General features: G+C 47.3%; 2 protein-coding genes across 6 annotated transcripts in view; one reads left to right on the top strand and one right to left on the bottom strand.

Moving 5' to 3' along the window:
- LOC117360915 (rho-related GTP-binding protein RhoG-like) overlaps positions 1-1018 on the bottom strand; it is a 40860-nt gene extending 39842 nt beyond the window's left edge. Inside the window, exon 1 of one of the 2 annotated variants that reach the window (XM_033945531.1) lies at positions 915-1018. The gene's annotated coding sequence lies outside the window, so the exon portion shown is untranslated. Of the gene's footprint in view, positions 1-271; positions 885-914 lie in introns of those variants that run through there. The other variant, XM_033945532.1, reaches the window with a different exon arrangement.
- Positions 859-27989, top strand: part of TAF1 (TATA-box binding protein associated factor 1) — a 596267-nt gene continuing 569136 nt past the window's right edge. For 3 of the 4 annotated variants that reach the window (XM_033945528.1, XM_033945529.1, XM_033945526.1), the window contains exons 1-2: positions 859-1117; positions 5469-5580. In XM_033945528.1, the coding sequence (XP_033801419.1) occupies positions 1010-1117; positions 5469-5580 (220 nt within the window). In that variant the 5' untranslated portion in view covers positions 859-1009. The remainder of the gene's footprint in view (positions 1118-5468; positions 5581-27989) is intronic. The other variant, XM_033945527.1, reaches the window with a different exon arrangement.

The following is a 27989-nucleotide window of genomic DNA, read 5'->3' as shown; positions in this document are numbered from 1 at the left end:
TCACCCTCCTCTGGACCGCCTCATGTCCTTCGCAAGATACGGTCTCCAAAACTGAACACAATACTCCAAGTGGGGCCTCACCAACGACCTGTACAGGGGCATCAACACCTTCTTCCTTCTACTGCCTACACCTCTGGCAGCAGCCACCGCTTTGTCACACTTTTTTCGCCTTTCGGTCTTCTCAGCTCCCATTACACGCATGTGCACATAACATGGTTTCAAAGCGAATTACAAGTATAAAAAAGGGGTAACAAAAACAGTTTGCACATACCTTTACCAGACAAAGAGTCTTAAAGACCATGCATGCTCATGGCCCTAAACCCAGGGTGGAGGTGGGGCTGGGGTGTTTTACTTACACCCTACCCTGCTCTAATCAGTCAGGGGGAAGTCCTTATTAGCGGAAATCAGCCATGTCAGGTGCAGTAAAGATGGCCTAAGCAGTGGGAAACATAGGGGAGGAAGTGCTAAGGCCAGGTTTGATGGTTATTTAAAAAAATTCTTTAGTTATATATTTAACTTTTTGACAAACATAAAAAAGAAATAATACAATGCTAGTTTTAACAACCATTGACAAATATAGCTTCCTAAGAAGTATACCAGCTTGTACAGTTAGTCCACAATATGGAAGGCTAAACTGCAAATAGACTGAAATAATCCAGGTAAGATGTGGCTGGATGGAGCCGATATTAAGGTAGCAGATCTCAGCTAGTGGCAATACATTTGAGGTTCCCTTGATAAACCATAGCACATTTGCAGGGCCCGAGGTCTCCAAATAAGAAAGTGAGCCTCAGGGTCCATTCTTACAACTTTGGACATAAATGGCCCGCTGCTGCTTTGGATTTTGAGAGGCCGACAGGAAGCCTCAGGTATTTTCTGAACAAGGCCGAACGTATTAGATTCCAGCCGCTACTCACCGGCTCACGCGCCGCTCCCGCTCCCTCATCCTGGCCGCCACTTCCGGCTTCGTTGGTGCGGCGCTCGTCATTTCCGGCCGCGCCAGACAGCGATCATGTCGGATTCGGAGAGCGACGAGGAGCGGCCCTTCTCCCTCACCGGCTTCCTCTTCGGCAACATCAACGAGGACGGACAGCTGGAGGACGATACCGTGCTAGACAAGGTGAAACGCGATGCTTGCTGGGGCTGACATTCAAAAAGAGTCCGTTGATGGTACTGAGGTGAAGGCCCATCCCAGAGAAAAAGACCCTTACATCACCTCTTAACATTCGAACACACTCCTAAAGAAACGAGAAGATTGCAGAGAATACTAATTCCAAAATATCACCACTTCTATTGGTTACTAATCACACATAGAATAACTTAAAATTCAACAATCACACGCTCGATCGTCTCTTCATACCGTATTCTCCATTCAGGGCACTTAGACTTACTGACTGTTCCTTCTTTAAAAGTAATAGGGACCAGGAGATCTACCATTTTCTCGGTTAGAGCACCCCAGCTTTGGAACAATTTACCAATACGCAATGAACCTTCTTTAGAAAAATTCAAGCGTTCTTCCCTAAATGTTTCTTCTCTTTCTTTAAAGATTGTAGTTCATCCCCCTCGCCTTCTGTATCAGTTATGTATTAGCATGTATATAATTTGTATTCAATTGTATAAAAAATGTTTTGTTTTGTCCCCTATTTTTTTAAATACGCATTGAAGTATGATATTGCATATACAACAAACCTTAATAAAACTTGAAACTTAACTTCATCCTATGCCCTCTCATTGCAGCTTCCTTTCAAATGAAAGAGACTCGACTCGTGTGCATTTACATTACATAGGTATTTAAACGTCTCTATCATATCTCCCCTCTCCCGCCTTTCCTCCAAAGTATACAGACAGAGATCTTTAAGTCTATCCCCATACGCCTTATGATGAAGACCACGCACCATTTTAGTAGCCTTCCACTGGACCAACTCTATCCTTTTTATATCTTTTTGAAGGTGCGGCCTCCAGAATTGTACAGAATATTTTAAATGAGGTCTCACCAAAGTCTTATACAGGGGCATCAATACCTCCTTTTTCCTACTGGCCATACCACTCCCTATGCAACCTAGCATCCTGGCTTTCGCCGTCACCTTTTCAACCTGTTTTGTCACCTTAAGATAATCACACCCAAGTCCCGCTCTTCTGTCATGCATATAAGTTCTTCACCCCCTAAACGGTACCATTCCCTTGGGTTTTTGTAGCCCAAATGCATGACCTTGCATTTCTTAGCATTAAATTTTTAGCTGCCAAATTTCAGACAAACTTGCCCTGAATGAACTGTTGCTATTCTCCGTATCGGGTGTGAGAGCTTGCTCCACCCCTGCAGTTTCGTCATTACCAAACTCTTTAAAGAGCTTCGGCGGGAGCTTCAAACAACTTGCCCTGACTGAACTATTGCTATTCTCCGTATAGAGTGTGGGAGCTTGCTCCATCCCTGCAGTTTGACTTGGTCTTGTGGGCCTCCCTAGGCTCCGGAGGAGCCTTAAATATAGGCGGCTTGCCTGGGGAGCATTAAAAAAAAACGACCAAAAACACATGCATTCTGATTGGCTATTAGACAGCTGTAGGGTGCCTACAGTTGCCTAAAATCGGAACGCACTTTGCAGAATCCGGGCCTCTAATTGAATCACTTATTCCAGTTTCTGCTTTATATTGTAATTCAAGATTAGTCTGTAACAAAACACAGAACTTTCGTGATTTACTTTCTGATAATGATTTGGGTTTGCTGTTCATTACAGAAACCTGGCTAACCCGAAATAACTCCTTTACCCCTAAAGAACTGTGCCCCCATGGCTTTATTGGCTATTTTTCATCTAGGACGGGTAAACGGGGTAGGGGCTTTTTTAGATATACATCTCTGTGAAGAAAACTAACCCAAATTTGGAATATATGATCCTTACTGTAAATGATGAATTTCACTCTCATCCATTAGGTATAATACTATTTTATCGCCTGCCAGTAACTTGGAATAGGTCTCTAGACAATCTTTCAGAAATTATTTTAAATGTCTTGGTATCATCCGCAAAGAGGCAAATCTTACCCGACAACCCGTCAGCAATATCGTTTATAAAAATGTTAAAAAGAACATGCCCAAGAACAGAACCTTGAGGCACACAACTGGTAGCATCCCTTTCCTCAGAGCGATCTCCATTGATCACTACCCTCTGTTGCCTTCCACTCAACCAGTTCCTGACCCAGCCCGTCACTTTGGGACCCGTCCTGAGGGCACTCAGTTTATTATTAGACATCTGTGTGGAACACTGTCAAAGACTTTGTAATATCATTTCCCTACTAACACTATAAGCTGACCAGTACTTATGTTTGAAAACATGCTTATAGAAAGGAACCTGCACACCACAAGTCTGATTAAAGCGCTGCATCCGCAACATACCCAACAGAGCCTGGAAATTCTTTAGAATTTCCCAAATAGGATTCTAGCCAGAAATATATAATCATTTAGGTCATCTTTTACTAAGATGACTTCCCGCAGCCTGAAGTGCTAGATGCTCTGATGCTTTTAGGAATTCTAAGAGCATCAGAGCAGCATTAGAGCATTTAGCACTCAGGGCCGCAGTAGAAAAGGGGGGAGCGGTTTACATAAAAAGAACACTGAACATTCAGTAATGCATGCAAACAATTGAAAAAACTCGTCAAATTTCTATAAGAACTGGTGAGACTGGATTCATTTGGAGCACTGGTCTTGACTCAGGGGCCACCGCGGGAGCAGACTGCTGGGCAGGATGGACCACTGGTCTGACCCAGCAGCAGCAATTCTTATGTTCTTATGTTTTTATGATACAAAACAGTTAAAAAGGTCATCAAATAATTTAGTTTTTAATACCTCCCTAAAAGAATAATAAGATTCAGCTGAAAGAATAAGAGAGCTTAACCAAGCGTTTATTTTCCCTGCCTGGGAAGCAAATGTTCATTCATGATATCTCTTATATCGAGTGTTCCTGTTAGAATTATTTACTTTAAACTGAGAGGAAAGATATTCAGGAGCTAAGCCAAATAATGCCTTGAAACAGATACATCCAAATTTAAACAGCTTTTGATAGAAATTTAATGCAGTTTTTGATAGAAAGGACTCATATGATCGAACTTTCTTAGACCGAAAATCAAACAGACTACTGTATTTTGTATTAAACACAATCTGTGACAAATATTTTTGTGGGTCCCTAGATATATTATGTTACGTAATCAAGAACTGATAGAATGGAAGTCTGAACTACTAATCTAAACAATGTTATATCAAAATATTTTTTGATTGTTCATATTTTCCAAAGAATAGCAAAACATTTTTAAATCAACAACTCTGTATGATCCTCTAAAGCAGGGGTGTCCAACCTGCGGCTTGAAGGCCACATGCGGCCCTGTGAAGTATTTTGTGCAGCCCCGGTCGAGGGCAATGCAGTGTTTTCCTCTGCTGCCCCCAGGTGTTTACCGTCTTGCTGGCTCCCTCCTCCGTTTGCTGCAGCGTTTGTGTGTCCCCAGAAAAAAATTTTTTTCAGCCAATGCGGCCCAGGGAAGCCAAAAGGTTGGACACCCCTGCTCTAAAGTTTGATGACAATCTAAAGTTACTCCTAAAAATTTGATAGAGGTAGTAAGTGGAAAATTTTTGCCATTAATTTGAAGGATTTTGGCCCAAATTCTGTAACCGGCGCCTAATGTGAGGCCCCTATCTAAATTGAGTAACAAGCTCATGTTTTTAAATCAGCAATAATTGAAACTTAGGCGCCAATCAAGAAAGAACGATTTTGCAACAAGGTGCCTCTAAAAATTTAGGCGGCCTTCAAAAACATAGGTGCTTTGCACGTTAGGCGTGGGCATGGCTACATGTTAGGCGCCTTGTTGCAGAATTGCTGTGCTTAAGCGCTCAGCTAGGCCTATTTCTTGGGCGCCTCCAACATAGGTTCCGCTCAGTGCTGAATAGTGCCTAATTCTATCTTTGGGACTAGCTAGAAAAAACTTGGGGCCTGTTTTACAAAGCCACAATAACGGCCCCGAAGCCCATAGAGATTTAAAGGGCTTCGGGGCTGTTGCCGCTTGGCAGCTGCTAGTGCGGTTTTGTAAAACAGGCTGTTAGTTTTATCCAAACAAAGTTTAAGTTTAAACTATGTCATCCAGAATTCTATTTTAAGTAGAATAAAGGCTATCTGATTTTTCAGGTCAACTGTGATTGCTGTTGTTGGAATAAAAATAGTCATATCATCAACATAAATATGAAATTTAACTTTCATACTATGCAGCAAATTTGCTAGAGAAATGAGGTAACTATTGAAAAACCCAAGAGGAAATGCATATTCATTACTGATACTGTATTCTGAAAATCTGAAGAGATTTGGTGTGCCCCAAGAACTGGGTTGAGAAGCTCTACTCTAGCAGTTGGTGGTTGAAGTCTTATTTTGTGTTGAGTATGATAGAATTGTTTGCATTAGTAACAAATGTAATTTTTGTACTATTGGCTTAATATGCAGGAGTCCAAGAAGCACTTGGCTGGTTTAGGAGCTTTGGGTTTGGGAAATCTGATCACAGAAATTACAGCTAGTGCAGCTGATGAGACTGAAGGAGTCAACGTGGATGATGATGGTATGAGATTCTTCTTGGGTTTCAGAAATTGTTGTTGAATTGATGTATACTGCATAAATACTAATGGTTCATACTGCTTCTCTGTAGCTCTTTGTGTCTGTGAAGACTAAATATTTTCTGAGAATTTCTCTTTACAAGAGTACTAGACAATATAATTTATCCAGTCAGTAGTAATGGATTTCATTAAACTTAAAATAAAAAGCTAAATCTTCTCAATGTAAGTCCAGATGATGAAAGCATAGGACTGGCTTTAGTCATTTGATGGTTCTGAGAAGCAAAATTTCTGGGTGGTCCTCCAACACAATGACACACAGTTTTCCTGTGCACTACTGCCGCTTTCTGTCCACTTTATTCCTTTGCCCTTCCTCCTAAACACCTTTTCTTTTTTGTTTGAACTTTAGAGAAACAAGCTAATGTACAAACGGATTATTATATGTTCAAATGTTTTTTATTGTTTCAACAGTAAACACTCAACACAATCAGCAGTATAGTTCAGTAAACAATGATGCAACTATCCCCCCCCCTCCCAACCCTCCCCATCCCCGGAGTCCAGTGCCAGATCAAAAAAACCCGAGAGTCCGAGTCAGACTTAAATATTCAAAAGTCTACTACGTGCATGTGGGGTGAGATCCTGCCAGAAACATTCCCAGGTCTGACGAAATTTACGACCCGGACCACGATCCAAGTCTCCTACTATTCTCCGCTCTAGCGTTGCGTGGATTATCATCAAAGATCTCCATTGGGCATAAGTCGGGGGAGTACTAGACAGCCAGTTGGTGAGAATGGCTTTCTTCCCCATCAAGAGTGCTCTGGTAGTAATGAAAGCGGACATACCCTTGGGTTTAGGTGTGGCTATATTGTAATACCCAAATAATGCTCTCGGTTGCGGTAGCCAACGCCTCCCCCAAAGCAGCGTTATATATTGTCCCAGGTGACTCCAAAACTGTAAAATTTTAGGGCAGGCCCAAAGCATATGTCCCAAAGAGGCATGAGCATGGTCACATTTCGGGCATGAGTGAGACGGCGTGATCCCCATCCGGGCTGCACGTTCCGGCGGAATATAAAGTCTCAAAACAATTTTCAGTTGCATTTCCCAGTGGGTGATATTAGGAGATACCTTTTGAATATGTTTCAAGACTTGTTGTAACTGGTGGGCCGTGAGTGTACATTGCAAGTCCTCTGCCCATGTTGTCGCTAAAATGTCCAAGTTAGGGCCAGGTTGACAATCCCGTACCCCCACAATGTGAAAACGAAGAGGAATCCTCTGTTGCGCAGAAAGGCTGTAGAGTTCCGAGAGGGCATCTCTATTATCCTCAGTAAGGTGGGCCTCCGGTAGAGATTGTACATAATGTCGGATCTGGTAATAGGCAAACAAGTCATTAGGCTGTAAATCAAAAGTCCGACGTAATTCCGCAAAAGTTGCTATTCTCCCCTCCTCCAAAAACAGGTGGAAAAGATATTGAAGTCCCTGCATACTCCACCTCTGAAAGGAGGTATTTTGTAATCCAGGCTGAAAGGCTCCATTGCTCTGAATGGGTAAGTACAAGGAGTCCCCAGAAGACAGCTTAACAGTTTTACACACCCATTTCCAGGTTCGCCGTGCTGGCGTAAATATCGGATAGTATGACACCAAAAGACGTATCTTCGGGTCCGCCACATGCAAAAAATAACTTACATGGTACTGAGCCAACAAAGATAACTCCAGTGGCGTGGCAGAAAAATCAGATGTCCCCCTGAACCAGTCATTAATGTGTCTCATCTGACAGGCCATAGCATACCATCGTACATTTAACAATCCATATCCCCCCCTGTCCCTGGGCAAACACATCCTAAGAAATTGCATGCGGGGTCGTTTGCCCCCCCATAGAAAACTTTGGAGACCCTTGATTAGACGTGCATTGTGAGTATAAGATAAGAGCAACGGTAGTCTGTTTTGTGATTGTACGTGAGACCACTATCTAGTGGCTTTTAAATTGTTCATCGCTTAGAAAATTTGTATAAGCGATTTATCAAATGTTAATAAAACTTGAAACTTGAAACTCATCCTGGAGAAGTGGCCCTTCATACCTTGGATTGTAAACGTGCCTTGGCTTTCTACCTTTAACGCACTCAACTGCACAGAACATCTCCTCAACTTTTCATCTCATTTGATCCGAACAGGTTGGGACATCCTATATCAAAGTGCACAATCTCCAACTGGATGGCTGCTTGCATTTCTTTCTGCTATGCTCAGGCTGGTCTTCCTCTGCAAGGTTGAGTGAAAGGCCACAAAGTTAGAGCTATGGCGGCATCTGTAGCTTTCCTCCGATCAACTCCTATTGAGGAAATCTGCAAGGCTGCCACTTGGTCCTCGGTTCATACTTTCACCTCTCATTATTGTCTGGATACCTTATCCAGGAGGGATGGCCACTTTGGCCAATCTGTTTTGCAAAATCTTTTTTCGTAAATTGCCAACTTCCCTCCATCCCTTTTTACTTAGCTTGGAGGTCACCCATGTGTGGGAATATGCTGCCTGCTTGTCCTGGGATAAAGCACAGTTACTTACCGTAACAGTTGTTATCCAGGGACAGCAGGCAGATATTCCCACAACCCTCCCACCTCCCCTGGTTGGCTTCTTGGCTAGGTATCTGAACTGAGGATCCTCTCAGGAGATGCGCCCCCTAGTTCGGGCGGGAAGGCACGCGCGCATGCGCGGTGCAGTCCTCGAAAGATCGAGATCTTCAAGCAAGTTTGCTTTCGAGGCTGTCCGCTGCGGGGCTCCGTCGGTGATGTCACCCATGTGTGGGAATATCTGTCTGCTGTCCCTGGATAACAACTGTTACGGTAAGTAACTGTGCTTTATATCCCGGCCTCTTACCGGGTTTAAGAAGTGCTTCCAGTGCGGTCGGGTTATTTCAATTACAGACCTGCACCGCTGGTGTATTTTGTACTCCTGTCCTCGTTGTGCCACCCTTCAGTCTCGGGCTCTTCGGTGACGTAGGGCCAGGATCGCGGAGCTCTTCTCCATGGAGGCTGCTCCTGCTTCAACCCCGGTCTCGTCCTCGACCTCGGTTTCGACGTCGGCCTCGAAGACCTCAGTCCCGGGCAAGTCTCCCTTGACCTCGAAGGCCTCGACCTCGAAGACCTCGGCCCCGGGTAAGTCCCCTCTTCCTTCTTCAGGTTCAGTTCCTCTACCGAAGAAGCCTTCCTCGGAGTCTCTGGCCATTCAGGCGGTGAGTGTAGTCCTGCCGGCCTAGACGAGACCACCCTCGAAAGCCTCCAAGCGTGCTTCCACCATACGGGAATACTCATCCTCGAGGTCGCCCTTGGTGGAACGCACTGCTGCAGCTGCCCGGCCTAATATGGTCACGGTGCCTATGTTCGAGGAGGTCTTGAAGGCTATCATCTCCTCGGAGCTCTCCTTGGCGTTGGTTCAGCTCGCTCCGCCCTCGACCTCGCGCGTTGTGGACCAGCCTGAGCGTCGCATCTCGGCTTCTCGGGGCAAGGCATGTCGATCTTGGCGTCTGTCCTCGTCTGATTCCTTGCCTCTTCCATCGAGGCACGCTTCTCCCTCGGGCAGGTCTCGGTTGAGGCACCGGTCAAGGCGCCTTGCGAAGCGCCCTCGGGATTCTCCCTCGAGCCGGGATAGGTCTCTGGGTCCTCGCACTACCGGCTCCATTAAGATCTCTGACCTCACCCTGTCCAACCTGAGTCTGCTGAGGTCGCTGGTCCGGTTGGATACCCCGATCCGGGAGGTGCCAATCTCGGGGGACCCTGCCTCTTTTTCCCGAGGCTTGTCTTCGGGTCGAGGTTCTCCAGGGCGCCTTCGTTGGACCTCGACGGGCCGTGTCCCGAGGTCCTCCCCTCCGGGGACTTCTCGACGCAAGCTCTCGTCGACCCCTCCTCGTTCCTTTAGTGGGGCTTCTTCGGCGTCCATGTTGGTGGATACGGATGTGCCGCCGCAGTATTCCAGGGAGGCCTCCCCCTCCTTTTCAGCTGCCCTGCGGTCTCGTTCCACCACCCCCCTCGAGGGGCATTCTGAATGCAGGCCCTCTTCCTTCACTAGGTTTGTTCAGGACATGGGGAAGGCCTTGCACTTGGACCTCCAGTCAGATTCCAAGTATACCAAAGAGTATTTGGAGGAGATGGAGCTCCCCTACCCTCCTAGGGAGTCCTTGTGGCTGCCACTGAATCCGGTGTTGCAGCAGACTTTCTTTCGTAATCTGGAGACTCCCTATGCTATTCCGGCTATTCCCTCCAAAATGAAGTCTCGGTACCGGACGGTGCCTTGCAAAGGCAGTGTTCTCCCTAGGGCCTTTTAGCTGGCCTTTAAGACGAGCGCCCGGCTTTCATCTGCTGCTGCCGTCGCTGCTGAACATTAAAAACCCCCAAAAAAACCCGGCTTGGAGATTTCAGCCCTCATCGAACTTATGCTCCGGGGCTCTAATGTGTGCGTGCCGGCTTCCCTTCTCTTCCCTCCGAAACCGGAAGTTATGTCCGGGGGGGTGGGGGTGGGGTGGAAGGGAAGCTGGCATGCACATGTTGAGAGCCCTGAAGCAAACGTTCGCTACGGGCTAAGGCGGGAGACAGGTTAGTGAAGCATTTGCTCTTCTTGCTGCCAGGTCCTGCCTACTTTCTGTTTCCGCGAAGGACGATCTTGGGCCGATCAGCCTTCCTCTCCCCGACGGCAGAATTGACGTCGGGGAGAGGAAAGCTGGTCGGCCGAAGCAGGGAGAGCTTGGGGTGGCGTCGGCTTTCGGGCCTGTTATTGGTGGCGGTTTGGAAACTGGTCCCCGATGGCAGTGGCTTGGGGAAGGGCAGGGAGAAAGAAAGAAAAAGGGCAGGCAGGGAGATAGAAGGAAAGAAGAGAAACAGAAAAAAGAAAGGGAGATAGGGAAAGAAAGGACAGGGAGAGAGGAAGGAAAAGTTGGGGGAGGGAATGAGGTCTGGAGGAGAGGAAGCATACAGGCTAAAAGAAGGGAAGAAAGATTGGATGCACAGTCAGAAGAAGAAAGTGCAACCAGAGACTCATGAAATCACCAGACAAGGTAGGAAAAATGATTTTATTTTAAATTTAGTGATCAAAATGTGTCTGAATTTATATCTGCTGTCTATATTTTACACTAAGGTCCCCTTTTACTAAACCGCAATAGAGGTTTTTAGCGCAGGGAGCCTATGAGCGTCGAGAGCAGCGCTGGGCATTCAGCGCAGCTCCCTGCGCTAAAAACTGCTATCGTGGTTCTCTTCTATCAAGACTACAACTCCAGTCACTGAGGAGACCCGGGAGGTGGTAACGGCCTGCACACAGATGGAGGAGAACCCGGGTCGGTGGGAAGAGGTCTCTGTGCAGACCGAGGCCATCCCCCTGAGGTGCACCTCAGTAGCTTCACAGACGGAAGAGGTGAGCCAGCTGGACGGAGTCTTTCTACAGGAACTAATGAACCTAAGGGAGGAGGTGAAGCGCTTGAGAAGCATCCGAGAGGATGAGGCCTTCATTGACGGAGTCGTCCAAGAACTGTCCCAGGTCACCGAGCAGGAGAATGACACGTCCATTCTCAGGACCCCTAAACATTTAGCTTTGAAACCAACGGTTGGGGTACAGGAAATGGCTGGAGATGCTGATTCCTGGCAGCTGGTGACCTCCTCCACAGGTAAGCATAGAAGACCCATCCCCCCTTCTTCAATTTCTTCATCCTCTTCTTTTTTATACCAACAGGGCAGTTTTACATCTACCCCCCACCTCACCCTGAAGAACAGATTCCAGATACTACAGGATGGGATACTACAGGATGGGACTGCCAACGAGGAACAGGATGAGGTCCAACCCGTAGCTCCAGATCCAGAGACTTATGATCATCCCCCCCCGAAGAAACGCAGAGTTGTGGTCATTGGGGACTCCATGCTGAGGGGCACCGAGGGACCAATCTGTAGACCTGATATACAGTCAAGGGAGGTATGCTGTCTGCCTGGAGCCAAGATCCGGGATGTCACCACCTGTCTAGATAGACTACTCACGCCCCAGGACCACTTCCCCATGCTTCTTATCCACGTCGGAACGAACGACACAGCCAGGAACACCCCGGAGAATATAGCCATTGACTTTGGAGCCCTGGGTGAGAAGCTGAGGCAGACGGGAGCACAGGTGGTCTTCTCATCGATCCTCCCAGTTAGAGGCAAGGGAAGAGCCAGAGATGAGCGCATCCAGAGGACCAACGAGTGGCTACACGGATGGTGCAGGGAGATGAACTTCGGATTCCTGAACCATGGAGAGGCACTACAGGGACTTCAGGGACCAGACGGACTTCATCTAACCAGCAGGGGTAAGTACGTCTTCGGACACCGACTAGCCCGTCTGCTTAGAAGGGCTTTAAACTAGGTAAGTTGGGGGAGGGTTCCTGTGCAGTAGGTAACTATCCTGAGGAGGAGAGTCACAGCTCCACTTCTGAGTCTGAGGTAAGTGCTCACTTTGCAAATAATACTAACAATACCAAGTCCGAGGTAAGTACTCACATTGCAATTAATTCTGAGTCCGCAATAAATGCTCACATTGCAAACAATTCATTAGGGGGCAAAATAACACAGGGTCCTAACAATCACAAGGCATGGAGAGCTATGTATGTCAATGCACACAGTTTAGGCAATAAAATCCTTGAGCTGGAGACCGAGATAATAAATGCTGACCTAGATGTGGTGGCGATTTCCGAAAGTTGGTTCACGGACTCTCATGGGTGGGATATGGCTATACCGGGTTACAACTTACTTCGTCGAGACAGAGAGGGCAAGTTAGGAGGAGGGGTAGCACTATACACTAGGGAGGACATTAAAACTACGAGAATCACGGAGGTCAAGTACTCCGGAGAATCCCTCTGGGTAAACCTAGCCAGAGGCAAAGAAAAGTGTCTGTATCTTGGTGTAATTTATAGACCACCAAGACAGCTGGAAAACAAAGACATAGAATTAATCCATGACATAGAGAATATCACTCTAAGGGGGGACACAGTACTGCTAGGGGACTTCAACATGCCGGATGCAGATTGGAACACGCTCACAGCGACAACCAGCGCCAGTAGAAGGCTATTATCCACAATTAAAGGAGCACAACTCAAACAACTGGTATCAGAGCCCACTAGGGCACAAGCGATATTGGACCTGGTACTCACCAATGGAGAAAGCGTATCAGAGGTCTCGGTAGGCGATAAGTTAGCCTCCAGTGACCACAACATGATATGGTTCAACCTCAGGAAAGATTTCACTAGATCAAGCACGGCAACCAGAGTACTCAACTTTCGAGGCGCTGACTTCAAACGCATGGGAGATTTCGTCCATCACACACTACAAAGCCAAGCTGTGGCCAATAATGTGGAGAATATGTGGTCAACCTTGAAATCTACCCTACATGTAGCAACGAACCGATACATCACATCAGCAAGCAAACGGCGAAGAAACAATAGACCCCAATGGTTCACCGCAGAGATTTCAGATCTCTGTAAAGAAAAGAAATCAGCATTCATTTCTTACAAACATTCAGAGACAAGAGAGGCTAAATTGGAATACATGGCCAAAGCTGCAGCGGTGAAAGCGGCAGTCAGAGAGGCCAAGCATCAAGCTGAGGTAAAACTAGCAAGGAACATTAAGAAGGGCGACAAATCCTTCTTCAGGTATATTAGTGACAGAAAAAGAAACACTGATGGGATAGTGCGCCTTAGGAAATCAGATGGGAAATATGTAGAATCAGATTCAGACAAAGCCGAACTACTAAATGAATATTTTTGCTCTGTTTTCACATGTGAGGCACCGGGGTCAGGTCCACAGTCGCAGGTAAAGCAAAGTTCAGAAGATCCGTTTCGGGATTTAGAGTTTACTTCCGGAGACGTCTACGACGAATTATCAAGACTCAAGGTGAACAAAGCAATGGGGCCGGACAATCTACATCCCAGGGTGCTCAGAGAGCTCAGGGACGTCCTAGCGGAGCCGTTATCAATACTCTTCAATCTGTCCCTGAGCACGGGAATAGTGCCCTTGGACTGGAAAACAGCTAACGTCGTTCCTCTGCACAAAAAGGGTTGTAGGACAGAGGCTACGAATTACAGACCGGTAAGTCTCACATCGGTAGTGAGTAAACTCATGGAAACACTCATCAAACGCAAATTAGACATGATACTAGACGAGGAGGAACTACGCGATCCCCACCAACATGGATTCACCAAGGGTAGGTCCTGTCAATCCAATCTCATTAGTTTCTTTGACTGGGTAACAAGGAAACTAGATATGGGAGAATCCCTGGACGTCGTGTACTTGGACTTCAGCAAAGCCTTTGATAGCGTCCCCCACCGCAGGCTATTGGGCAAGATGAAATCAATGGGATTAGGTGAAACATTTACAGCATGGGTCCACGATTGGCTGAGTGGAAGAACTCAGAGGGTGGTGGTTAATGGTACCATCTCTAAAACGACGGAAGTGACCAGTGGGGTGCCGCAGGGCTCAGTCTTGGGCCCGATCCTTTTCAACATATTCGTAAGAGACATGACTCAGGGGCTTCAAGGTAAAATAGCATTATTCGCCGATGATGCTAAACTATGTAACATTGTGGGTAACGGCAGTCTGTCCGACAGCATGACGCAAGACCTGGTTTTATTGGAACATTGGTCCTCGACCTGGCAGCTTAGCTTCAACGCTAACAAATGCAAGGTCATGCACCTGGGCAACAATAATCCGTGCAGAACGTACACATTAAATGGTAAAACCTTAGCAAGGACTACAGCAGAACGGGATTTGGGGGTGATCATCAGTGAAGACATGAAAACGGCCAATCAAGTGGAGAAGGCCTCATCCAGGGCTAGGCAAATGTTGGGTTGTATCCGGAGAAGCTTTGTTAGTCGGAAGCCCGACGTCCTAATGCCCTTGTACCGAACCATGGTGAGGCCTCATCTGGAGTACTGCGTACAATTCTGGAGGCCACATTACCAAAAAGATGTACTGAGAGTCGAGTCGGTACAGCGGATGGCCACCAGGATGGTCTCGGGGCTTAAAGATCTATCATACGAAGAAAGACTGAACGAATTGCAGCTATACTCTCTCGAAGAACGCAGGGAGAGAGGAGACATGATTGAGACGTTTAAGTATGTCACTGGTCGTATCGAGGGAGAAGATGATATTTTCCTTCTTAAAGGACCCTCCGCCACAAGAGGACACCCGCTGAAAATAAAGGGCGGGAAGTTTCATGGCGACACCAGGAAATACTTCTTCACCGAAAGAGTGGTTGACAGCTGGAACAAGCTCCCAGTGCAGGTGATCGAGGCCAGCAGCGTGTCGGATTTTAAGAACAGATGGGATGCTCATGTCGGATCTCTAGGAGGCAAAGGTCATCAGAGAGTGATTAAATAGGGGGGGTGGGTCAGCGGTGTGGGCAGACTCGATGGGCCTCGGCCTTTTTCTGCCGTCACTTTCTATGTTTCTATGTTTCTATGTGGTTTAGTAAAAAGGGAGGGTGGGTGTATCTGTCTATTTTTGTATGGTTGTTACTGAGATGATAGTGCATAGAGTCATCTGCTTTGACCTCTTTGAAAAACCCTGGAATAGGAATGATAATTAACATTTTCTATGCGTACAGTGTGCTTTGTGTTTTTTTAAAATTTTATTGTTGGTAGATCATTTTGACTTGGTCATTTTAAAAGTAGCTCGCAAGCCCAAAAAGTGTGGGCACCCCTGCTCTAGAACATCGCTCCTTAGTTTTATCAAGTGGTGCAGTGAGGGGCCAGCACTTTACATTTTATCACCTCATTCTTTCTTTTTTTCTCCTCATGTACAGCACGGTTCTTTATTCAAGCAGCTCTGGCACTAACAGTACTACGGCTACTTTCACTACCTCTTGCAGTCAGGTTCGGCATTTTATCATTGTTTTGGTTTTTTATTTAGTTTTTCACCAGTATTTTCATTTATTTATTAAAGCAGCCTTTTTTAACAGCCCGATGCCCCTCCCCTATCTGTGTGCATTCAATCCAATGCCGACACTTTTTGGCGCCTCTTTCAACGGATCAAATATCATAGCCCCACTGTCGCATGTTCACATTTATTCTGCGTACGAGTTTATCTCATCAGTGCAGAGACCTTTTCGTTAAGTCCATTTTACTCTCCCTTTTTCACTTTCCCGAGTGCTATGGTTTTATTCTTTGGTTTTAATAGAAGCTCATTTGAACAATAATTTAGATCTTTCCCAGGTTTCACTTTTCATCTACCTGGTCTTTTCTGGTTTCCTTTCTATAGTCTGCTTTTCGTCTGGAGTCTTTTGAGTTTAGAATTACATTTTATGACATATTTTTGTGGTTATAATTATATGACATGTCTAAATCGGTCAGGTTATCCATTCTTTTTATTATTTTTTGTCCCCTCATACAGTGGCAGACCGCCCCGGGTGCCAGCCTTAGGGGGGTACACAGCCGGCTGGATCCAGAACCTTCCGAACTGCTCTAAATGGCACCTGCCGTACTTATTCCGAAGCAGAGTCAGCAGCCACACTGAAGTGCAGGAAGGTCCTGCTATGACTGCATTTGCCGCCTCTGCCTTCAGAAGACGTAAGTGGCGTCGGAAGGGGTGGACTGGCAGCTGCAGTCATTGCGGAACCTTGTCACAACTCCCTGCGTCTGCCGGCCCACCCCCTCCAACATCACTTACATCTTCCAGAGGCAGAGGCAACAGAAGCAGTCATCATGGGAACTTGCTGGTTTGGAGGGAGAGAGGAGCACAGAAGGGTGGTAGAGGGAGAAAAAGGGGGTCAAGGTGGTATGGAATGGTGGTGGAGGGAGAGAAAGGGGGCAGATGCTGATGGAACTGGTGTGCAGGGAAAGGAGAGAGAGACATAAGGGGGAAGGATACTGGATGGAATTGGGTTGGAGGGAAAGAAAGGGGGCAGATGCTGATGGAAGTGGGGGGAAGGGAGAGAAGAGAGTAAAATGCCAGACCATGGGCGTGTGGGAGAAGGAAGGGAAGAACAGGAGAGAGATGCCAGACCATTGGAGGAGGGAAGGGAAGAAGATGGATGCAGAATAATAGGGGTGAAGGGAGAGATGGAAGGGGAATACAAGGAGAGAAGATGCCATATAGAAGGGGCAGAGAGAGGGTAGACAGTGGATGAAAGGAAGAGAGTGACAAGACTATGAGGAAAGCAGAAACCAGAGAAGACAATGTAGAAAAAAATTCTATTTATTTTTTTGCTTTAGGGGAGATGCATCGCTGTTTCTGTGGTGTTGTATTGTATACAGAGTCCAGCTTCTTGGTGGTTCAATTTAACTTTTGTCTACGTTTTTATATTTTATCCCCCCTTTTACAAAACTGTAGAGGGTTTTTTATAGCACCGGCCATGGTGGTAATTGCTCAGAATTCTATGAGAGTCTGAGTTGTTACCACCATGGCTAAAAACCACATTATAGTTTTGTAAAAGGGAGAGGGGTTAGTTTGTGATTACATATTCCATACTAGGCGAAGGTGTTTTCTGTGTGTTCGAAAGACATGGTTTTCAGTTAGGAATGATCTGTACTAGACTGGCTTGTTGTTTTACAATGGGTGTATTGATGTTAAACTGCTCACTGCAGTATGTAAGATGCTGCCTTTTCCTAGGTACACTCTTGTGTGATGTGTGGATTGTTATAAAAATCATGTTTTTCATACAGATGGGGGGGGTGTAAAAAAATGATGGGTGTCACATATGCTAGGTACACCACTGCCTTCATAGTTTATATCTAATCCACAAGCCTGCTTTTAGGACCTACAGGGTATGTATCCCTCTGATTCATGACAATTTCACTTCTCATGTTATCTTATCCATTCTTTTTATTATACAGCTGCCCAGATAAGCATCAGTCTTTGACGTGATTGGACCTTGAAAACTAACGGCAACAGTGTTCTCCCCAGAAATTTTTTCCAGCCATGAAAACTATTTGCTGCATTTAGTGTGCCACAAAAAACATTTGCTCCGTTTAGTGTGCCGGAGTTAAAAAAGTTTGAGAGATGCTGCTCTATACCATTTGAAAGAGGGCAAATATCTAATTACCGTATTCACTTCTAGAATTGGATACTTCTTAAATTTAATAAAAAATTATGGAACAAGTGTCAAACTTTAAGAAAGGCTGCCATATTGAGCATTGGAAAATAACTAATAATAATTAACTAATACAAATAGTACACATTTAGGGCTCCTTTTACTAAGCTGCGCTAGCGGTTTTACCACGCGCTTAGCTCGCGCAGAATTGCCGCACATGCTAGACGCTAATGCAGAATTGCCGCATGTGCTAGATACTAATGCCAGCATTGAGCTGGCATTAGTTCTAGCCGTGTAGCGCGGCAATTCTGCACGTGCTAAAAACGCTATTGCAGCTTAGTAAAAGGAGCCCTTAATTTTCCCCACCACCAAATTTCCCCGTCCCGCCCCACCCGGCTACTTTTTCATGCCACCCGGCTGGAAAAAATTTCTGGGGAGAACACTGAAAGGGTTCGAGAAGGCGCAGCTTTCTCACCAGTCCTTGGTAGTGGAGTCTACCTTGAAGAAATCTCATCCATCCAAGGTCTATGCCGCTGTCCCGCTGGGCCGGGAGGGCAGGACTATGGATAAGTTCGGGAGGCACCTATATCAGAACTCCATGATGGCGAACAGAGTCCTGAATTACAACTTTACCTTTACATCCTATCTCAAGTGGTGTATCAAGTCTCTACCATCTTTCGAGGCCGATTTGCCTTCTAAGTATCGTGCGGAGTTTCGCCGGCTTGTAGATACGCTGTCGCAGCTGAGGCTGTACATGTTTCGGGCCTCCTATGACGCTTTTGAGCTGTCATCCAGGGTCTCAGCCTTCGCGGTGGCCATGCGTCACCTGGCGTGGCTCCGCATTGTCGACATGGACCCGAACCTGCAGGACAGGTTGGCCAATCTCCCGTGCTGCCACGAAACGCCTCTCCGAACACGAACGCTCCTTTGCTTCCTTGGTCCGGGTTAAGGCAAAGCCCTCTCCGCCCAAGACCTATAGGCTGCCTCCCTGGCGGTATCTGCAGAAGTCCACGCCGGCGTTTTCTCGACCTCCTCCTCGGCGTCCACAGCAGCAGAGGGCTCCTCCTAAGCCTCAGACCCCTGCTGCGCCTAACAACCGCCGTCCTTCTGACTGGCCGGGCGGGAGGGGGCTGGCCCCTTCCGCCTTGGGAGTTCCCCCTCTGCCCATCGGGGGACGTCTCCGCGCCTTTTATCATCGTTGGGCGGAGATAACTGCAGACTCTTGGGTCCTCTCCGTCGTTTGGGACGGGTACTCACTCAATTTCCGGGCTTTGCCTCCAGACAGACCTCCTGGAGAATCTCGCTCCGACGGGGCGCAGCTTCCTTTACTGCTTTTGGAAGCGCAGGCCCTCCTTCGCCTGCGGGCTGTGGCGGAGGTTCCCCCTTGCCAACGGGGCTCCGGAGTTTATTCCCGGTACTTCCTGGTTCCCAAACGGACCGGGGACCTGCGCCCTATCCTGGATCTGTGGAAGCTGAACAAGTTTCTGGTTCGGGAAAAGTTCCGCATGCTTTCGCTTCCCATTTTGTATCCCTTGATGGACAAGGGGTACTGGTTGTGTTATCTGGACCTGAAGGAAGCCTACATCCCGATACATCCAGCTTCTTGACGGTTTCTCCGCTTTCAGGTGGGAGACCTCCACTTGCAGTATCGGGTCCTCCCTTTCGGGCTTACTTCGTCCCCACGGGTGGTGGTCGCGGCAGCCCTGCGGTCGCAGGGCCTTCAGGTCTTCCTGTACCTCGACGACTGGCTTGTCAAAGCCCCGTCGAGGGAGGGGGTTATTGCAGCGACCCGTCAGACTATTATCTTCCTTCAGCGTCTGGGGTTCGAGATCAACTTCTCCAAGTCTCAGTTGTGCCCCTCTCAGTCCCTGCAGTTTATCGGGGCGGTGCTAGACACGGTCCTCCGGTCGTTTTGGCCTCAGCAGGACGTCCTCCTGCGGCTGAGACGGCTGGTGTCTCGGCGGGCTTCGGTCTCAATCAAGTAGATGATGATCCTCCTGAGGCACATGGCCTCCACCGTTCACGTTACGCCTTTTGCCCGGTTACATCTTCGGGTTCCTCAATGGATTCTGGCGTCTCCCTTTTACAATCAAGAGTGTGAAGCACCACCTTCCCAGGATGAGAGTGGGGCTTCGGAAAAAACACCGGAAGAACAATGGACTGGTTGAGGTGGAAATTCGAAATCCCGCTTCTCAGCACATTGCGGTGACTTCCTCCTTGAAACGCTCGCTTCGTTGGTGGACCAGCTCTTCCAATCTGTCCAGAGGTTTGCTCTTTCTTATAACCCCGCATCAGAAGGTTCTGACGACGGACTCTTCGGCATACGCTTGGGGAGCTCACCTCGACGGCCTTCGGACTCAGGGTCTTTGGTCGAGTGCGGACCGTCGCTGCCACATCAACCTGCTGGAGCTCTGGGCCATTTACAATGCCGTGGTGGTGTTTCGTCATTTGCTGCAGGATTGCGTGGTCCTGGTGCATACGGACAACCAGGTGGCAATGTATTATATAAACAAGCAAGGGGGTACGGGTTTCCTGTCGCTTTGCAGGGAAGCCCTTCGTCTTTGGCAGTGGGCGTTGCGCCACAACATCTTTCTTCGGGCGGTGTATATCCAGGGCGCACAGAATTGTCTGGCAGACAAGTTGAGTCGCCTTCTTCAGCCGCACGAATGGTCGCTCCATTCTCATACTCTGCGACAGATATTTGTTCAGTGGGGAATGCCGCAGGTAGACCTGTTTGCTTCGCCCCTCAGTCACAAGTTGCCTCTTTTCTGCTCGAGGATGTTCTCCCCGGATCGTTTCGAGGTGGATGCTTTCCTTCTCGATTGAACGGGCAGGTTTCTTTATGCTTTTCCTCCCTTTCCATTGATTCTCAGAACACTGGTGCTTCTAAAGTCGGCCTGTGCCACCATAATCCTGATTGCTCCTCGGTGGCCCAGGCAGCCGTGGTTCTCCAAGCTCCTCCAACTCAGTGTCCGGGAGCCTCTGCTTCTACCTGTGTTTCCTTCTCTGCTGCCTCAGAGTCGGGGTTCACTGTTGCATCCCAATCTGCAGTCAAGTTTATTAGGATTTTATATACCGCCTATCAAGGATATCTAAGCGGTTTTTACACTCAGGTACTCAAGCATTTTCCCTGTCTGTCCCGGTGGGCTCACAATCTATCTAACGTACCTGGGGCTACACTTAACAGCTTGGTTCCTCTCCACATGCCTCCCTCCTTCGGTTTCTCTCAGTCGGTGAGGGATGTTCTTGAGGCATCTTGGAAGAGTTCCACTCGGCAATGCTATTTCCAGAAAAGGACCAGATTTGCTGCGTGGTGTGCTGCATGCTGCATGGAGCCGCTCTCTGCCTCCTTGTCTTCTGTGCTGGATTATCTGTTCCACTTGTCTCGGTCTGGCCTCAAATCGACATCTATTCGAGTCCACCTCAGTGCGATTGCTGCCTTTCATCAGCTGCTTGAGGGGAAGCCGCTCTCTGTCCATCCGGTGGTTTCCCTCTTTATGAAGGGTCTTTTCAATGTCAATCCTCCACTCATTCCCTCCCCCCCCGGTAGTCTGGGATCTTAATGTGGTTCTGGCCCAAATGATGAAACCTCCGTTTGAACCCATTGATAAGGCTCATCTGAAGTACCTCACTTGGAAGGTGGTGTTCCTGGTTGCTCTCACGTCTGCTCGCAGAGTCAGTGAGCTGCAGGCTTTGGTTGCGGACCCGCCTTTTACTGTATTTCATCATGACAAGGTGGTCCTTCGTACTCATCCTAAGTTCTTACCTAAGGTGGTTTCGAATTTCCACCTCAACCAGTCCATTGTTCTTCCGGTGTTTTTTCCGAAGCCCCACTCTCATCCTGGGAAGGTGGTGCTTCACACTCTTGATTGTAAAAGGGCTTTGGCCTTTTACCTGCGATGCACCGAGTCTCATCGGACGACTCCTCAACTTTTCATCTCTTTTGATCCTAATCGGTTGGGCCGTCCTGTTTCCAAGCGCACCTTATCCAACTGGTTAGCTGCTTGTATTTCCTTTTGATACGCTCAGGCTGGTCTCTCACTGCAAGGTCGAGTCACGGGGCATCGAGTCAGAGCGATGGCATTGTCGGTCGCTTTCCTCAGGTCCACGCCTATTGAGGAGATCTGTAAGGCTACCACTTGGTCTTCGGTTCATACCTTCACCTCTCACTACTGTTTGGATGCCTTTTCCAGGCGCAACGGCCGGTTTGGCCAGTTAGTTTTGCGTAATCTGTTTTCATAAATTGCCAACTTTCCCTCCATCCCTTTTTGGTTAGCTTGGAGGTCACCCACATGTAGAGAATATGCTGCCTGCTTGTCCTGGGATAAAGCACAGTTACTTACTGTAACAGGTGTTATCCAGGGACAGCAGGCAGATATTCTCGCAACCCTCCCACCTCCCCGAGGTTGGCTTCTTTGCTAGCTATCTGAACTGAAGACCACAAGGAGAGGATGCATCCTCTAGTGGAGCAGGAAGGCATGCATGCGTGGGCAGCACTAGCAAACTTTGAGATCTTCAATCAAAGTTGCTTGAAAAGCTGTCCGCGACGGGGCTGCCTGCTGTCCCTGGATAACACCTGTTATGGTAAGTAACTGTGCTTTTTCTGTTTTGTGATTACAATATGTCAGATTTGAAAAGTATATCCTGCCAGAGCTGATGTTAGACCGCAAATGTGACCTAGGATTTAACAGAGAGAGAAAAAGTCCTTTTTGTTTCTTTATTTTGTTTACACCACAGCACCAGTGTGGGTAGGAGAGGGCAAAGGGGGTGTAGAAGCTATAAAATAAACCCACCAGGATGTTTGAAAAAAACACCCAATAGGGCAGGAAAATCGAATCGAATCGAAAAACCAATTCAACAGGCTGAATTGAATCGAAATTTTTTTTCCTGAATTGGGCAGCACTACTGAGAGGAGACATGATTGAAACATTCAAATACTGAAGGGAATAGACTTAGTAGACAAAGACAGACTGTTCACACTCTCTAAGGTAGGGAGAACGAGAGGGCAATCTCTAAAGTTGAAAGGGGATAGATTCCGTACAAATCTTCTTCACCCAGAGAGTGGTGGAGAGCTGAAATGCTCTTCCGGAGTCTGTTGTAGGGGAAAACACCCTACAACAGGGTTTCAAAACTATACTGGACAAGTTCCTGCTAAACTAGGATGTATGCAGGTGAGGCTGGACTCATTTAGAGCACTGGTCTTTGACCTGGGGCCCCAGCACCAAACCCTGAGGGACTCCACTACTCACCTTTCCTTCCTCCAAGCGACTTCCATTAACCACCACTCTCTGGCGTCTGTCCGACAGCCAGTTTCTAATCCACTTCACCACTTTGGGTCCTAACTTCAGCCCTTCAAGTTTGTTTAAGAGCCTCCTATGAGGAACTGTATCAAAGGCTTTGCTGAAATCTAAGTAAATTACATCTAGCATATGTCCTTGATCCAGTTCTTTGGTCACCCAATCAAAAAATTCGATCAGGATCGTTTGGCATGATTTACTGTTTGTAAAGCCATGTTGCCTTGGATCCTGTAACCCATTAGATTCTAGGAAGTTCACTATCCTTTCTTTCAGCAACACTTCCATAATTTTTCCAACAACTGAAGTGAGGCTTACTGGCCTGTAGTTTCCCGCTTCATCCCTGTGACCACTTTTGTGAAGTCGTAGAATTCCTATGAATGTTAGAGCATTTACCTTGCCGACCCGTGGTACAAACCTCTACTGCAGCTTTGTAAAAGGAGCCCTTAGTCAGTTACACAACCTAATTTTATGCTCTCTATTTCATATATATCATATATGCTCGAATATAGGATGAGATTTTTGGGCTAAAAAAATGGCCCAAAAATGGGGGTCTTGTCCTATATTCGGGTCATCACCCAGTGACTACCTGACACCCTCCCAGACTTGCTGCAGGCCTGCCATTAGGCAGGGACAGGAGTGATCCCTATCGTCTCCCGTCTCAGCCCATACTAATTATTTTTTACTTCTTCCCTTCCCCGCGTACCTTTTCCCTGGTGGTCCAGCGGTGTATCCCGCGCTGAGCCCCTCCTGCCGATGTCAGCGGTCAGAAGCCAGTGACTCATCCGGGCTGGCACGTGCAGGAGTTAGCTTTTGGAGCTCCCACTCAGCCCTGCGCGGCTCTGTCAATGGCTGCCACGAGTCCCGCGAGAACTGGCAGCAGTATTTCAGTGAGCGGTGCAAGATTGGGCGGGAGCTCCAAAAGCTCACTACTGCAAGTGCTAGCCTTGGTGTGCCGCTGGCTTCTGACCACTGATATCGGCAGGAGGGGCTCAGTGTATGGTACACCGCTGGACCACCAAGGAAAAGGTATGCGGAGAAGGGAAAGGGAGGGGTAAAAAATAGGCCTACCACACAATTAGAGGGGGAAGTTTTCTCTAGGAGAGCACCATCTTCTCTTGGGGACAGGAAGCAGACAACTCCAATCAAGGATAGTATATACATAAATTGCTGTTATTTTCTTAATTTTGGAGACTGCTGTATTTTGGAGAAAATAAACTTGAACCCATCTTATTGGGAGCAAAGTAATTCTGTGACTTAAAGAACTTAAACTTAACCAGGGTACAGGGAAGGAAGGTGGGACGGGGTGCAGAACCTGGCAGGGAGTGAGGGGGGCTGGGTTTAGAGCCTGGCAGGGAGTGAGGGGGCTGGGTTCAGAGCCCGGCAGGTAAGGGGGCTGAATTCAGAGCCTTGCAGGGAGGGAAGGGGGCTAGGTGTGGAACATGGCAGGGGAAGGCGTGAGGGAGGGGACACTTGATGCAGATCCTGGCAGGGCAGGGCACTTGAATATTAAGCCCCCCCTCGAGGAGGCTGACTTCCGGTGACATCACTAACCTCGATGGCGGGCTGAGGAGAGAGCGCTGACCTTGACTCTGAACTGTCCTCTATGTGAAGCCTAAGCGCAATGGAAAGAAAAAAAAGGGAAAAGCAGTATCTGAAGATTCTTTGGAGAAGTGGGAGAAAAAAGTTTTAATAGTGTTCCACACCGTAGGTTATTGAACAAGATGAACTCGTTAGGACTAGGAAAAACACTGATGACATGGGTATAAGACTGGCTTAGTGGCAGACTTCAAAGAGTAATGGTGAATGGTATCCCCTCAAAAACGTCAAAAGTGACCAGCGGAGTGCCACAGGGTTCGGTATTGGGCTGGGGGGGGGGGGGGGGTAGGTGAGAGATAAGGAAGCTTGGTTTATTATGTATTTAGGCTATTATTAGGGTTAGGGTTAGGGTTAATGTTGGTTAATTGTGACTTGATATATTACTGATACAACAAAAGCTATTTTTCAAGTTAAAAAAAAAGTTAAATAGGTAAATAAAAAGTTCTATTTCCATTTCTAGCCTCCCTGTAGAAATATAAAATGCTCTTCTAATTTGGGATATACTGGCTGTGCCATCTGAAACTTTGTATAGAGAACTTTCTTGCTAGGGTTAGCTGAATGGCTCAACCCACTGCAATTCTCTGGCACTGGGGATGTTACAGAAAGAACTTTTCAGCCTCTAGGGAATGAAAGGGAAATAGTCATCATTGTTTGAGGGCAACACTCAGGCCCAGATTCTCAAAACTTTAACATTGTCACTAAACTGTTTTCCGACGGTTTAGCCTGCACGCATTTTAGCGGCGGATTATCAAAAAATTGATTACACTGGTCAACAAGCATTTTGCTACTGGAATTCTGTTACCTGTACCTTAACAAGGGCCACATGCTGACTCTAAATCTGAAAACAGTTTCCCTAAATCGCATCCTGTTTTTAAGTTATGCGTCTTTATGTTATCTTTATTAGGGATCTAACTGAGAGACTACGAGGCAAAATTACATTATTTGCTGATGATGCTAAACTATGCAACACTGTGGACAAAGCAACAGAATCTGATGCCGTAACCAAGCCCAGCACTATGGAGAAGGACCTGCTTTTATTGGAGCAATGGTCCAGTACTTGGCAACTAAACTTTAATGCTAAAAAATGTAAAGTAATGCACCTTGGGAGCGGAAACCCATGCAGAACATACAGCTTAAACGGTGAAAACTTAGCAAGAACCACTGCAGAAAGGGACTTGGGAGTTCTCATCCGGGAAGATATGAAAGCTGCCAATCAGGTGGAGAAAGCTTCAGCAAAGGCAAGACAAATGCTGGGTTGCATCAGAAGGAGCTTTATCAGCCGAAAGCCTGAAGTCATACTGCCATTATATAGATCCATGGTGAGACCTCACCTGGAGTACTGTGTCCAGTTTTGGAGGCCACATTATCAAAAGGATGTGAAGAGAATAGAGTCAATCCAGAGAATGGCCACTAGGATGGTCTCAGGGCTTAAAGACATTCCATATAAGAACATAACATAAGAACATAAGCAGTGCCTCTGCCGGGTCAGACCAGAGGTCCATCCCGCCCAGCAGTCCGCCCCCGCGGCGACCCAACAGAACGTCTGACCAGACTGCACTTATATTCTCTCGAGGAGCGCAGAGAAAGGGGGGACATGATAGAAACATTCAAATACATCACGGGTCGCATTGAAGTAGAGGAAGAAATATTTTTTCTTACGCGTCCCATGGCAACAAGAGGGGGGGAAGATTTCATGGTGACACCAGGAAATACTTCACTGAACGGGTAATTATCGATGGAATAAACTTCCACGCCAGGTGGTCGAGGCTAATAGCGTGCTCGACTTCAAAAGTCGATGGGACAAACAAGTGGGGGCGCTACAGAGTTATGCATAAAAGATGGGTACTCCAGGGAGGGATGGTTCTTGAGTGGGCAGACTCGTTGGGCCGCTGGCCCTCTTCTGCCGTCATACTCTATGTTTCTACGTTTCTATATAAAATAAGGAACAGCTACAAAAGCAGACTCGGTGTTGTTTCAGTAATAAGTTTCCTTCCAGGCTTGCATGGGTGATCGATCTTGAAATTTGCAGGGGAAGAGAGGAAAAAGCTCGCGACAGACCTGGAAAGGAGAGAGCAGCTGATTACACGTAATGACTGCACTAGGCGGGAGGTGCACGGTATGTTATACATGGAGAAATGCAGTTTGGCGCCTTTTCTCTCTCTCCCTGGGGAGCCCTGCACTACGAGGTGGTTTGCACTATTTGAAATTTAAATCATGCGTGGAACTTTGGGTGCCATGACCCGACACCATCCAGGGCATTGATTGATCCAGAGTGAGCCCCAGGTACGGCAGACAGGCACCCGAGGTATCGGGGATTCGGACTTGTTAATTGCTGCTGCTCCGCTTCCGCTATGAGCAGGGAGACTGACGCGCTACCGCTAAGGGGGCTTCAGGGACATGATTCCTTCCACCGCAGCTGCAAGTCTGGGGGCAAAGTGCCCTCCAACACACGTGGTGGGCTCCGGGTTTGGCTGGGGTGCAGAGTGGACGATGATTGATGGCAGTGTTGCACCACCAGACTTAAGGGGCATTTAAAAAGGTTCTGTAGGGTGAGCGGTGTTTAAAAAGGTACATGGGGGGGTCGTGTTCACTCCTTAAGATGCACCCACTTTTCCACCCCCTTTTTGGGGGTGGAAAAAGTGCGTCTTATGGAGCAAAAAATACGGTACTTTGTAATAAGGCAGCAGAGAATAGTAAAGTTAAAAGCGTGGCACTTTCATACCACCAAAACAAATCAGAGCTCTTCAGTTTATTGCTGTAGGTTGTGGTAAAAACAATTAGCTTGAACTTAAAAAAGATTTGGACAGATCCTTGGAAGAAAATTCCATAAATTCTTAAGGTATTATGAAGAGAAACCCAGAGAAACCCACTGCTTACTGTATAATTTGTTGTTGTTAGGTGTTGTTGTTGGTTTTGTGTTAGTCCGGTCCCTACACTCTATTGCAACGCCAGATCTACTTGCAATAAGATTCAAATCCTGAAGGACCTACTTGAAGATTCTGACCCGGGATTCCTATGCATCACGGAATCTTGGATCACAAAAGATGACATATTTACACAAAATGAACTCTGCTCCCACGGCTATCAAGGTCTCTTCTCTCCCAGATCTAACCGAAAAGGAGGAGGCCTGGCACTAATCTACAAATCATTCTTCGATGTCCAGCTCATCGAAAAGAGCAGCCACACCTCTCTAGAATACATGCTAGTCTCGGTCAATGACGAACTCCAACCTCACCCACTGGGTATCCTAGTTCTTTACCGCCCTCCCAACCCTTGGAACAAATCCTCTGAGCTCGTTCTCGAAACCATATCAAATGCCTTCCTCAAATTTCAAAGACTTTTGATCATTGGGGACATTAATCTCCACCTTGATGACAACACCAACAAGGATATGATCGAACTAAAGAGCTTCCTCACCTCTCTCGGATTTTCCCCCCCTTCACTTTCCCCATCCCATGAAAAGGGACACACCCTAGACCTAATCAGTTTCCTGAACCTTACCA

This window comes from Geotrypetes seraphini, chromosome 5, assembly GCF_902459505.1.
Source record: "Geotrypetes seraphini chromosome 5, aGeoSer1.1, whole genome shotgun sequence".
NCBI classification, from domain to species: Eukaryota; Metazoa; Chordata; class Amphibia; order Gymnophiona; family Dermophiidae; genus Geotrypetes; species Geotrypetes seraphini.
Note: the sequence above shows the minus strand (reverse complement) of the source record. Positions and strands in the feature narration are given on the sequence as shown.